General features: G+C 41.2%; 1 protein-coding gene across 1 annotated transcript in view; it reads right to left on the bottom strand.

Moving 5' to 3' along the window:
- LOC138249257 (putative gastrointestinal growth factor xP4) overlaps window positions 1-13,230 on the bottom strand; it is a 67,400-nt gene that overhangs the window by 14,618 nt on the left and 39,552 nt on the right. The window contains exons 2-4 of the mRNA XM_069203228.1: window positions 11,319-11,471; window positions 8,835-8,978; window positions 4,826-4,969 (exon numbers count right to left, since the gene is read on the bottom strand). Of these exons, the coding sequence (XP_069059329.1) occupies window positions 4,826-4,969; window positions 8,835-8,978; window positions 11,319-11,471 (441 nt within the window). The remainder of the gene's footprint in view (window positions 1-4,825; window positions 4,970-8,834; window positions 8,979-11,318; window positions 11,472-13,230) is intronic.

The raw sequence follows: 13,230 nt of genomic DNA, 5'->3' as shown, positions 1-13,230 counted from the left end.
GGGCCCCCAGGGGCCCCGCGACACCCCCTACCGCCATCCTGTTCCTGGCGGGCGAACCGCCAGGAACAGGATGGCGGTAGGGGGTGTCAGAATCCCCAAGGCGGCGCAGCATGCTGCGCCGCCTTGGAGGATTCTGACGGGCAGCGGAAAACCGGCGGGAGACCGCCGGTTTTCCTGCACTGACCGCGGCCAAAGCGCCGCGGTCAGAATGCCCTAAGGGGCACCGCCAGGCTGTCGGCGGTGCTCCCGCCAACCGCGAGCCTGGCGGTCACAGAACGCCAGGCTCGTAATGAGGGCCATAGTCTTCCTTCGATTTCAATAAACTATCCCTACAAGACAGCAAAATGTGTAACAAAACAGTTGTGTTATAGAAGTTGCTCATTGATGAGTAATGTCTACACATAATTTTAGAGCTTATTTATAGTGCTCTCACTTAGGGACTGAATTACTAAGAGCTTTCCCAGACTTAAGTCTTTCAAAAAAGCAGAGAAAAGCAACCCTTAGAATGCCGTAAGTCAAGGAAAGACTTGTAAATCTCATGGCATGGCACATTGGTCATTTTAGACTTTTGTGTTTTCTTGTAAGCCCAAATTTACAGTCTCATGTTCATGGATGTCAATTCATGAAATTGACTGGCCTAGCACAAGTGATCAAATACACCATTTTACCCCCTGATGACATCACAGAGTTGGCTCCTAGCCCCTCAACAGGCTGTCTTGCATAACATTGTGTCAGGAAGGCGTTACATTGGTGGTCCTTGGCCGTTCATGCATCTACCCATGATTTTCATGCAAACTCAGATTTACTAAAGGTAGTAAACCTGGGGTTGTGCCAAAATAGAGCACCTATTCCAGGCTGGTTTAGCAAGGAAAAATATCTTCATTTCTCCTTGTTACGTTCTCGTTCCATGTGTACTGTGTTCTGCATCATTCATAGAATTAGGAATATACCTTTAAGGATTGTTTTTGTGCAGAGGGTATAACATTGTGCACAACAACAATCCTGCCTATAACACACGCTCTCTTGCACCATGGCACAAGGGATCCTGTGCTAGTGCTAGGCTGCCTGTAGTGCACTTGTGCTCTGAGAAATTAGAAGTGTGACATATTTTAGCAGATATTTATTAAAGAAACAATGGTCCCTAATTAAGAGATAAAAAAACATAAATACGCATACAGGAGGACAATCATACCCATATGAACAGTCCAATGAACACAAGATACATTTTATTAGCAGTTGAATTACACAAAGAAATGTAAGTGGGAAAAAATGTTCAATAAGAACAGACTCAGGCAAATAAATACACCTGGTCAGTCACAATTCAACAAAAACACAACATAGCCATTATACATGTAATGAGCAATTCACATGGAGTCAAGATGTCAAATTCGACTAAGTTTCGATCATTTTAGCAATACTTGGATTATCATCAGGACAAAAAAATAAATCTGAAGGCACTGAACATGTAAGGGAAATGTCAATAATACGGTCTGACAATAATCAGTAAAAAGTTTAAAAAACTGTGCTACCATAATAGTAGGACACGACCAATGAACGTAATAGAAGGAAAGCAGTGAAAATAACATTGTTATGTCAACCCACAAGAAGAATCAGGATCAGGCAATGCCGATGTTAACAGGCTGGGTGTTCAGAGCTCTGAGGATGATGATTCTAGTATTGCTAAAAGGATCGAAACGCCATTGACTTTGACACCCTGGCCCCATGTGCATTGCTCATTACATATATAATGGCTATGTTGTGTCTTTGTTGTATTGTGACTTATCAGATATATTTATTTTTGCCACAAATTTGCCTGAGTCTGTTATTATTGAACATATTACCCCACTTACATTTCTTTGTGTAATTCAATCGCTAATAAAATATATCTTGTGTTGATTGGGCTGTGCACATGGGTATGAATGTTCTCTGGTATGTGTATATATATTTTTGTATCTCTTAATTAGGGACCATTGTTTTTTTAAATAATTATATCTGAACCCCTGGTCCCTGGTTATCCATGGGTTTTCCTTGTTGCTTATAACAATATTTTAATATTTTATTATTTTGTATTTTATATTTCAATATTTTAATAGATATGGCACACTTCGCCCTCTCCTTTTCACGAAAGAAGAGTGTTGCTCTGCGTAAAGGTTAGTAAATTCAGGCACCCTTGCCAGTTTAGGTGTGCAAAAGATCCACTTTGCAATGATAAATTCCCAAGGACTGGTGTAATTTTGGTGTGCAAAGGCAAATTTGGCATAGACTTCGAAGAGCGATGGAAGGGTTTTTTGTGAACACCTGAAAAAATTACAACGGGCTTGAAATGTAGCAAGAGTTCCATGATAGTGGTCACCTGTGATTGTGACCCAGATATGTCAACACCTCAAATTTGAAACAGATGCTTATAACATATTACTTTTATTGGATATGACACCCAGGTGTTTTAATTAAAGACAGTTGAACTGTAGTGAGGCCACAATCTGAGTATGTGAAATCTGGGAGTGGAACTGGTTTCTCAAATTGGCCGAGATATTTATTTCTTTATTTAGAGAGCCTGAAATAATATAATTTTTTGCAATTGTTAGAGGTTGATCAGGCAGAGCTCACAGAAGACCTCAAACTCTATCACTTAGTAACCAGCACCTCATTAGCCATACAAAATGGAATTAATAACAACTTATTTTATTATGTTATCCTTGCTCTCAAATGTAAATGTTTTCCATTAAAAGTATTGTAAATAGCAAGTGTCACTATTACTCAATATCAGTTTCTCAACTTCGGAAGGATGAAGAGCTGAGCTGGCCCTGCTACATTGGGGCCTGTATGTCACACACCAGTGCCATCAGAAAGCACTCCACTGACTACACCAACTTTTTTGTTTTACGAGACAAAGTGGAATCTAATAAATAATTATTTAATGTTAGCCTAAAACGTGCTGTTCAACGCAAGGTTTTCGCTAGGAACAGTACATTGCACAAGAAACAACCAGCATTTGAGACAAATAGGCATAAGTTATTCTGAAGGAGTAAATGACACCAGGAAAAACGTGTCATTACATAGGACTGTAATTCACAGGAGACCAAAGCAGGTTATATTAATAGGGGATGTACAAAATCATAATTTTAACAATATGACATTTGCCACCTTTGCAACCGCCAACTCATAGGGAATCCTTTTTTCCAAAACTTAATTTATTGCTGAATATCATACAGTTGAGAGAGAATATTTGTTTGTTTGAGACTTTGTCCCTTAACCAATTAATATTAAAACTCATCATGTAATCACGCATAATGTACAAGAAATCATGTATAAAATACCTAAATTACATTCCAGCTAAAAGCAGACACAGGTTAAACAAATAAACGTTTGCAGACATTTGGGGGCATATTTATAATCCTCTAGTGCCACCTTGTGCCACATTAGCATCATTATGTTTTACTTTAATGTGGCCCAAAGAAGCCGAAATCCCTGCGCCATATTTACAGAGTGGCGCAATGCGTGCATTGCGTCACTCTGTAACCCTTTGCTCTACCTTATGCCTGTGCCAGGCATAATGTATGCAGAGGGGGCATTTCCCAGTTAGGGAAGCAGAAAAAATGGCACAAGGAAATCTCTGAGATCTCCTTGCGTCATTTTGTACTGCACTTTTAACGCCTGCTCAGAGCAGGCATTGAAATGGGGCTTCCATTATTTTTAATGGGCCCCTATGCACTCTGCAGGGGTAGCGCCATTTTGAAAAATGACGCTAATGCCCCGTACCCTGCGCCATGGTGCACCGTATTTGAAATATGGCGCACACATGTTGGCAGTAGGGGGCCACGCTAAGGGGCGCGGGGAAAGTGGTATTGCACTCGGGGCAGCACCACTTTCCATAAATTTGCCCCTAAGAATCTGGCGAAGGAATGTGCATCTAAAAATTGCATTCTAAATAAAAAAGTGGCACACATCTTTATCTAATATTATAGTTTAAGAAAATAAATAAGCGTGAGAATTTCCCTTTGCAAAGTAAAAAAAAATCGGCAGTCTAAAAGTATGTGAACCTTGGTACAATGCCTCTGAAGCCCACATCAGCACAAACCTACTTTATTCTGAAATGAACCCAGAAGGGTGGGAATAGAGTGGGTGTAATCCTACTCTAAATTTAAAACGAGTGTGGCACATTTTGGAGAAGACTATTAAGATAAGGGAAGGTGGAGTTGGCCACCTAAGCCTCACCGAGTCCTTCTCCAACTGATGGTTTTGCTTTTAAATTTCGAAAATCTCTTTCTCTTGATTTTGGACCACCGATTACTGATAATTCTTTCTTAGACTGGGTGTGTGGAGATGCTACATTATTATTCGGGATATTCGATACATCTGGTAAATTAGCCGTTTTGTTTTGATTACCTTAATTTCCCATTCCTGGCATTAAGAATCAAACTAGGAGGCCCCTTTTTTTTAATTGTCGACCCAAGATGGAGACTTTGTACAGGAAAAAATCATATTTCCTTTATGTCAGTTGACTCCGGCAATTGTTATTTGTTCATAATTTTTGATAGGATTGCTCCTTGTCGAGATCATTATGATTTTGCAAATCAGACAGCTGCAAATTTTTGCAAATTGTGCCCATCTCTTGCGTTCATGGTTACCCTGAGGTCCTACAATTGTTTTATTTAAATAGGGGTGCAGGGGTCTATGCCAGATCTGCCTGGTTGACCTGGCCCTATGTTCAGAGGACTCAAGCCCTTCTGACACCATTCGACGTGTGGGGTCTTTGGCACTTCTCCTTGCAGGCCATAAGATTGTATACAGAATAATAAGGAATGAAACAGGACAACCATCTCACCTTGTTCCTTGGAAAAGTAGCACCAGATAACCTCGGGGATCCGTGAATCAAAGCAGCAGCCTCTTGAGTTGCACTCCTTGGCACTGATCCCCTTGTAGCCGCACTCTCTTCTTTGTTCTGGTGTCAGTACACATTGCTTTTTATCTGATGCAAACAGGATAAGAGAAACAGTAGATGGACATTATCAAATACATGTGACCACTTGAAACGTGTTGCAGTTGCCATTTGTAGGCCTGTGGCAGTGCAGAGATGTGAGTGTTGATGTTATGGAGGTGCATTAGTGTCCACAAAGGTTGCCTGCATACCTCAAAACTTCATTTACCATAATGCATTCCGAGAGGACTGATGCAGCATGTTTAGTGTGCATTTCACATCTGTGAAGTTTAAAACGTTCCTTGGTGCCTGAGGGAGTCAATGGTTTCAAATCTGCTTCGTTTGGTGTTTGAAAGCAGCTATTGAAAGCCATGTGAGGACCCAGACATAAAAGGAATGTTTTCTCAGGCGAGTGACATACCCACGAAACCCATGGCTGAGCCGAGAGCATGCTTGATTGCTTAAAGAATTGAAACGTGAATAAAATTAATGTATTGAATGGCTTCTAAAACAAAAGCATTGGTGATGACTGATGCATCTGCTTTTCACAGATTGAAATAAACATTTTTTGTGAGCATGGTTGTATTTCACATCAGGAAGTAATCATCTATTTATCTTTTACTGCATGCTTCTTCTCATATTTATTAATTACTGGGGAGATGTGGATGAGATGGGACAAAATTGCTGAGGGAGTGAGTCTTTTTGTAGAAGACTTCTTCAAGTTCCACAGAAGTCTGTAAATTCAGCTGCTAAGCCCTGGCTACAGTACTCATGAGCCTAATGACTTAAGTCAGTGGTCATCGGGTGCCCTGTGCCTCATGTGGGCAGAGGTACCATACCTAAATACCCAAGAGACTGATAACTAATGGTCCTTCTTTGTTCCTGTGATCATTTGAAGTGCTGCGAAGTGGCTGCATTGCAATGACCTCATTATTAAAATAACCTCATGAAAAAACATAAATAATACTGGAGTGTAACTAGCTTTAACTGTAAGTGAGCCCTCAAAACTAGCCTATTGCATTCTGCTTTATCAACTAATATTCTTCCCTTTTTTATTCGTTTTGCAGTTTTATATAGGGCAAACTGGACTCTAAGGCCCGTATTTATACTCCGTTTGCGCCGAATTAGCGTCGTTTTTTTCGACGCAAATTCGGCGCAAAACTAACGCCATATTTATACTTTGGCGTTAGACGCGTCTAGCGCCAAAGTATGAAGAAAGAGCGTCATTTTTTAGCGTGAACGCCTTCCTTGCGTTAATGAGATGCAAGGAAGGTGTTCCCGTCTAAAAAAATGACGGCGACGCAAATGCGTCGTATTTATACTCCAGGGCAAAAATCACGCCCGGGAGGTGGCGGGTCAAAAAAACCCGCATTTGCGCCTGAATTTAACGCCTGGGTCAGGGTAGGCGTTAAGGGACCTGTGGGCTCAGAATGAGCCCACAGGTGCCCTCCCCTGCCCCCAGGGACCCCCCCTGCCACCCCTGCCCACCCCAGGAGGACACCCAAGGATGGAGGGACCCATCCCAGTGAAGTACAGGTAAGTCCAGGTAAGTATAATTTTTTTTAATTTTTTGATTTTTTTTGTGGCATAGGGGGGCCTTATTTGTGCCCCCCTACATGCCACTATGCCCAATGACCATGCCCAGGGGACACAAGTCCCCTGGGCATGGCCATTGGGCAAGGGGGCATGACTCCGGTCTTTACTAAGACAGGAGTCATGAAATGGCGTCTGGGCGTCGAAAAAATGCCGCAAATCGGGTTAAGACGATTTTTTAGCGTCAACCTGACTTGCGCCATTTTAAGACGCCCTAACGTCATTTTTTCCCAACGCCGGCGCTGCCTGTCTACGTGGTTTTTTTCCACGCACACCAGGCAGCGCCAGTCTGATTGCGCCGTCTAACGCCATTCCATAAATACGGCGCCCGCATGGCGCTTCAGAATGGCGTTAGACGGCGCAACATTTTTTGACGCTAAACTGCGTTAGCGCAGTTTAGCGTCAAAAAGTATAAATATGGGCCTAAGGCTTTGGAGCACTTTACGTGAGCACCAGTAAAATTACACAGGAACTCATTCACATTTTTGGGTGGATACTGAAGAGTAAGTGATTTGCCCAGAATCACAGGATGTTAAAGTTCAAACCTGACTCCCCTCATCCATAGACTGTAGCTTTGGCCATTGCACCACATCCTTTCCCTTTTCTTACGTTCCCTTACACTGCTTGGCTTTCCTCAACAATGGCATGGATCTGTCACAGACCCATTATGGCATGCTCAGAAAGCTGGACTTTCAAGAATCGTGCCTTCAGTTTTCCCGTCAAACAGCTGCGGATTCCTCAAAGGTGTTTCATAGATTGCAGTACTGATCTTTGCAGATATTAGGACTGTTATTCTGCGTCCAATGCATAATCTAGCAGTTGGGTAGTTAGCAGTGGCAAGCAATTTTGTCCTTCAATAAACACAAGTGGGATGAACTGAAATGTCATTAATTTCGAAGCAAACATTCACAAATTCATTCTTCAGATTATGTATAATAACAGATATATAAAACCTACTTATTCAAGCATCTAATACACTTGCTCCGAATTTGATCATTGAGAAGCATAATGCTATCTCTGCAGCCTGAAGTAAACTTTCTAGAATTCCTCTCTCTGAGCCTATTAACTCTTGAAGGCCTGAGGAGAACCAACGTAAATCAGTGGTTCTTCCGCCCGTTAAACACGTCTACCCCCTTGAGGGGGAACTGCAGGCTGTCCCATGATGGAGCCTCAGCTGGGACTCTATGGCACCGAAGACCTTTGCTTGGGGTCCCTTCCACCACAGGGGCACCAGCTTAAAAGCGTTGAAAGGTCCGCACTATTTTGGTAGCCATTTCAGTGCTCTTTTGTGTACACACAAGTAAAACTATTGGAAACCAGTCGTTAGGAGTGTGTATCCTTGCCTGCCCTTCACTAATGCCCTCATTGCGCATATAAACAGAAAAGGTTCACAATTGTTTTTCTAGGAATGGTAGAGTGTGTCTCTTACTACTGACTTGGGGCTGACTTACTTTACTTCCAATAACTAAGGCTGCTTGATATCAGATTATTGGCAAATTTGGCCCCGATTTCTTTTGGGAGAGGGTTAACCCAAGACCTTACAACAGTGGCTGTTTTAAGCAAATGTCACTGTGCACTGACTGAATAGCAAGCATCTAAATATCAAGGGGCATATTTATGAGAGAGGTTGCGTCAGTCATGTACTATCTAAAGTGGTGCATGAGTGACGCACGCCATAAATGTGATTAAGCAGGCCACCTTGTGTAGCCCTGAGTGGCTTCATAAGTCCAGAGTAATGCAACACGCTGGCCAAATTGCTATGTTGCATTACTGTGCACCAGGGAAGTATTCCATGGGTCTTGCATGGGTGTTCCCATGAAACACCTATGGATTTTTATGCATTTCCTGATTTTCCAAAAGTAGTACACCTGGGAATGTGCCAAAATGCCAGGCCTCCCCAAGTGAGATATAAGGAGGAGAATATCTTTATTTCCCCTTGTTTTTTCCTCTTTTCACGTGTTCTGCAGAACACATAGAAAAGGAAAATGTCTCACAGGATTTTTTTTGTGCAGGAAGATTATCCTTCCTTCACAAAAAACAATTCTCCTTCAACATAGGCAACCTCACACCATGGTGCAAGGGAGCCTGCATTGGCGCTAGGCAGCTAAAATGCCACCATTGCAGGGCAAAGGAAAGAATGTGCCATATTCTTTTAAATACATCACATCCCTACCTTTTCCCTGTCACTCAGTGCAGCACGGCAAGGTAACTTGCTGTGCTGCATCACGTTCTTGAAAATATGGCCCACGTGTTTCACTGTCAACAAGTGAAAAACAGCAGAAGTAGCAACCCTGCTGATATTCACCGCGGGACAGATCCTTACCTTGTGAGCGAGAGTAGTAGCACCAGTTAACGCCAGGGATGCTGGAGTCAAAACAGCAGCCGCGTCTGTGGCACTCCACAGCGCTGATGCCGCTGTATCCGCAGTCTGTCCTGTCATTGGGCTTCAGGGAGCACTCTTTGTTATCTGTTCAAAACAAAACACAGCATCAGTTACTTGAAGGTTGAATTTGTGTTTTACTGTACTAGCAACAAAACAATAAGTCACTAGCACTGGTGTAAACTGGCCCTTCAACTATGACGTTGAGAACCACATTGACAGAAGTGGACAGTGGAAGATGTTAATCACACTTTAGTAGAACAGTCACCACTCCCTAAGGCACAAGTGCACAGAGACAAATCCGTAGGCATCATTAAGTGTGGCAAGATGGTTCCTTAATTAAGAGACACTACGAGTAGCAGCCATTCCACCTTAAGGCCCCTGGCACTGACCATGCTACCCATTGCCTCAGGAGCATTGAAGACAGTGGTAGGCAGAAAGCAAGATCATTCTAAAAGTACTGTTCACTTTCTATAGTGTCCATCCCAGGCCCTTACCTTATTTCCTCAACTGCAAATGTAAGACTATTATTAGACTAGGGGTAAGAGAGAAGCTGGTTATTTACCTAGCATAGTAAAGTATTACTATGACTTGAGCTAGGATATACAACTTAAAGATGGTTTCTCCTAATCCTTCTACTCATTAATCAATTTCATTGTATTGCTAAAATGAATGCAGAGACGAGTGAAACCCCAAAGCAATGAAACCTTTGGTCTAGCAACTCGTCTAGTGTAACAATTGTTAGTCGCCCTGAATTGCGGTGTTAGCCCTATAAAAACTCCAATGTAGTTGTGAAAGTTTTTTAAAAAATTCTTAAGGTTCTAAGATGTTTGAAATTGAGCTTGAGCCAACATAACCATAATTGCATTGTCTTCTATTTTGAAATGATAGCGCAGTACACCACGTGATTACTGTCCTTGCTGCCTTTGCTCTAACAGAGGATTTTAAGATTTCACAGTTTTTGGGACTTTAAATGCCAAACCAAGGAAAGCCTACCTTTCCAAGAGTGCTTTGTATGCAGTGTTGTGCGCTTAGGGTAACTTAAGGTGAAATAGATGTGCACGCTGACACAGTCATCTTGCCATTAATTCTAAACATTGGTTAACCACCTGTTATTCATGAAAATCCTTGTACACGTATGCATAATTTAATATCTTACTACCTGGAACAGAATGTATATCATTCACCAAATTCTAATGTTTAGATGCTGTTGAAGGAAAAAATAAATAAATTATGAATTCGCATCTTAAAATCTCTCGTGGTACAAGTGATTGGACTTGAATTTGGACTGAGCAGTATTTACTGGGTGCCTTCAAAAGTTAGAAATGCTAAATGTTTAACACTCTTATAAAACCTATGTTTACCTAGTTAAAAATTACTTACTCATCCCTTCAGCTGTAAATTTTGCACTTATGAAAAACATACATTTTTTCACAAACTAAATATAACTAAAAAAAAAAAACTGTGAATACATAACCCAAGAAAACAATTATCAGAAGATCTATAGTTAACTTTAGGTATACTGCTGACCAAAATCAGGTCACTGGTCTTCAACACATTAAAGTCACAGCACCTTGTAGACAACCATAACCCTGTATGCACATGCTTGCCAACTACTGTATACATAGACGCTACTTAAATCTAAGTTCAGAAAAGCTACCTTTATGATGTTACAATAGTCGTTGGGAAGGTTTAAAATATCACAAATGCACTTGAACTTTATGCTAATTGGGTTTCAAGGCTTGCAACATATATTGTTTGTTTGCTGTGCACTTAAACCAGGTTCACAGTGCTTTCTAGAGAGTGCGTAAAGTATCCAGTTTACCAATTTATAGTGTGTACTGTGCTAGCCAACTATCACTGATTGTTACTATTTTAAATATTTTAATCTATTTCTGGAATTGTACTCATTCACCCTTTTTAATTATTTGAAATCCAAACAAATGTGGCAGAGTCCTTAGCCACCAACGACTTGTGCAATACCGAGTCTTCTAAATTTCTCAGATCTTTTGGGATTTATGGAAAAACACTTAAATATTAAATCCAGAATCTGGTGCACCTTTAATGCATTCAGTGAACACATTTTGAAGACTTTACAAATGCACAGGTGACATTTGGTGTTTTTCAGTAAGCTGTTGGTTGACAGAGATGGTGGTACAGAAATGGACAAACATCAATTTTGGATACATTCTTGTACAATTTTAGAGCTTAATAAGTTGGTTTGAGAAAAATATATTGGAGAAACATTTTTATTGAAACACTTTGAGATAATATATGAATATTTATTAAGATAAGTCAATGTGAGATAAATGAAAACATTCTTCCTGATACAGAGAGAAGACAAGGAAAGTGAATGTAAGAGAGACATCCTTAAGAACAGAGATTAAATTGAATTGCTACAGAAATATTGATACATATAGACATTACCTTCTTTGATGGAATGGAAGCACCAAATGGTTCCTGCCACTCTTGGATCATAGCAGCAGCATCGCTTTTTGCACTCCTTTGCACTTATACCCGGATAACCACACTCTCTTCTGTTACTTGTAGCCACCAAACATTCTTTTTGATGGTACGAATCTTGAAAGACAAATAATGGTAAAATGAGCATTAAACCCAGTTAGGTATAGTAAAAATAAGCAGTCTGGCTAACAAGTGGTGCAACAAGGGGTAGACCATGGATCTCAATTAGGTGTAGCTGGGAAACACAGTTGCTGCCCTTTTCTTGCACATGCAGATTCTCTCCCTACCCCTTTCTTTCCCACTAACGGGACCACGCACTCTTAGTGCCTCTTTTGTGTGCGAGGCCTTTAATCCTCCTGCTAGTCAGCAGAGTAATTAACTTGACTCAGTAAGCCAGACAAAGGCCTGAATATGATTAAGGCTGAGCCAGCAAAATATGATAATTGAGAGAAGGAATACAGTTATCACAAATGTGACAATGGATTTGTATTTGGTGTACATGTTTATTCTCAAATTGATACCTGACTGGTATCCATAGGTCTAAGTATGGCGATACTGTGCATTGGCTCAGATTTGGTGCTTAAGGTATAATGCAGTTATGAGACTTACACCAGGGCAGCACCAATCACTAGATGGCCCCTTCTATGACAGGCTTTCGGTGCACATATACTAGGATGAGCTAGACTGCAGTGTCACAATCTCAGTCCACACCTGTATATGCACATGCTCACATGTCTGTGTGTCATCACCTCAGAGCCTCTTGCCCCAGGTGGACATCAGCAGCCTTATCTTTAAAAGCTGATAAAGTGGTTAGCACGCTCAGTTCATTACCAGGGAATTTGCCATGAGTGAGGTTCAGTTTCAAAACCAGGCAATCAGAAAGCAAAATATCTAGGAGAATTTAATGCGTGTAACCCATTGCCTACAGTTATTGTTGACAAACATCTCTGTAAAAGAAGGAAAAACTGATAATACAATTTAGTAAATGGTGTAAGATGCTTATTTCACCTGTCATATAATGTAGGCAATCAGTTCTCTATTGTCCACTATTTTGTGATGTCTGCTTAATAATTTGTTTTCTGTTGTTCGTTTATGCTTTAAAAATGCACTTTTAATTTGAAATCTCTTTGTAGTTTTTGCTTATGAAAGCAGGTTAGCCAGTGCTAAACTAATTGCGTTCACTCCTATAAACATGGTAACATTGACTTACACCTCATTGGTATATTTAATTTACTTTTAGGTCTCTTGTAGAGTGGTATATTGTTGGACCTGGCTTTTTGACAGGGTCATCCCCAAACATTTTGCCTCCTTCCTCCTATTTTTTCTGACCTGTTGTTGTTGGCTTTTGACCTCGGGGCACTTTACCACTGCTAACCAGTGCTAAAGTGCATATGTTCTCTGTGTAAATGGTACTATTGATTGGTTTATCCATGATTGGCTATTTAATTTACGTATAAGTCCCTAGTAGAGTGCACTATATGTACCTAGGGCCTGTAGATTAAATGCTGCTAGTGGGCCTGCAGCACTGGTTGTGCCACCCACTTCAGTAGCCCCTTAACCTTGTCTCAGGCCTGCCATTGCAAGGCCTCTGTGTGCAGTTTCACTACCACTTCGACTTGGCATTTAAAAGTACTTGCCAAGCCTAGAAGTCCCCTTTTTCTACAGTCATCCCTAATGTGTGCCCTAGGTAACCCCTAGAGCAGGGTGCTGTGTAGGTAAAAGGCAGGACATGTACCTGTGTAGTTATATGTCCTGGTAGTGTAAAACTCCTAAATTCGTTTTTACACTACTGTGAGGCCTGCTCCCTTCATAGGCTAACATTGGGGCTGCCCTCATACACTGTTGAAGTGGCAGCTGCTGATCTGAAAGGAGCAGG

This window comes from Pleurodeles waltl, chromosome 8 (assembly GCF_031143425.1).
Source record: "Pleurodeles waltl isolate 20211129_DDA chromosome 8, aPleWal1.hap1.20221129, whole genome shotgun sequence".
NCBI lineage: Eukaryota > Metazoa > Chordata > Amphibia > Caudata > Salamandridae > Pleurodeles > Pleurodeles waltl.
Note: the sequence above shows the minus strand (reverse complement) of the source record. Positions and strands in the feature narration are given on the sequence as shown.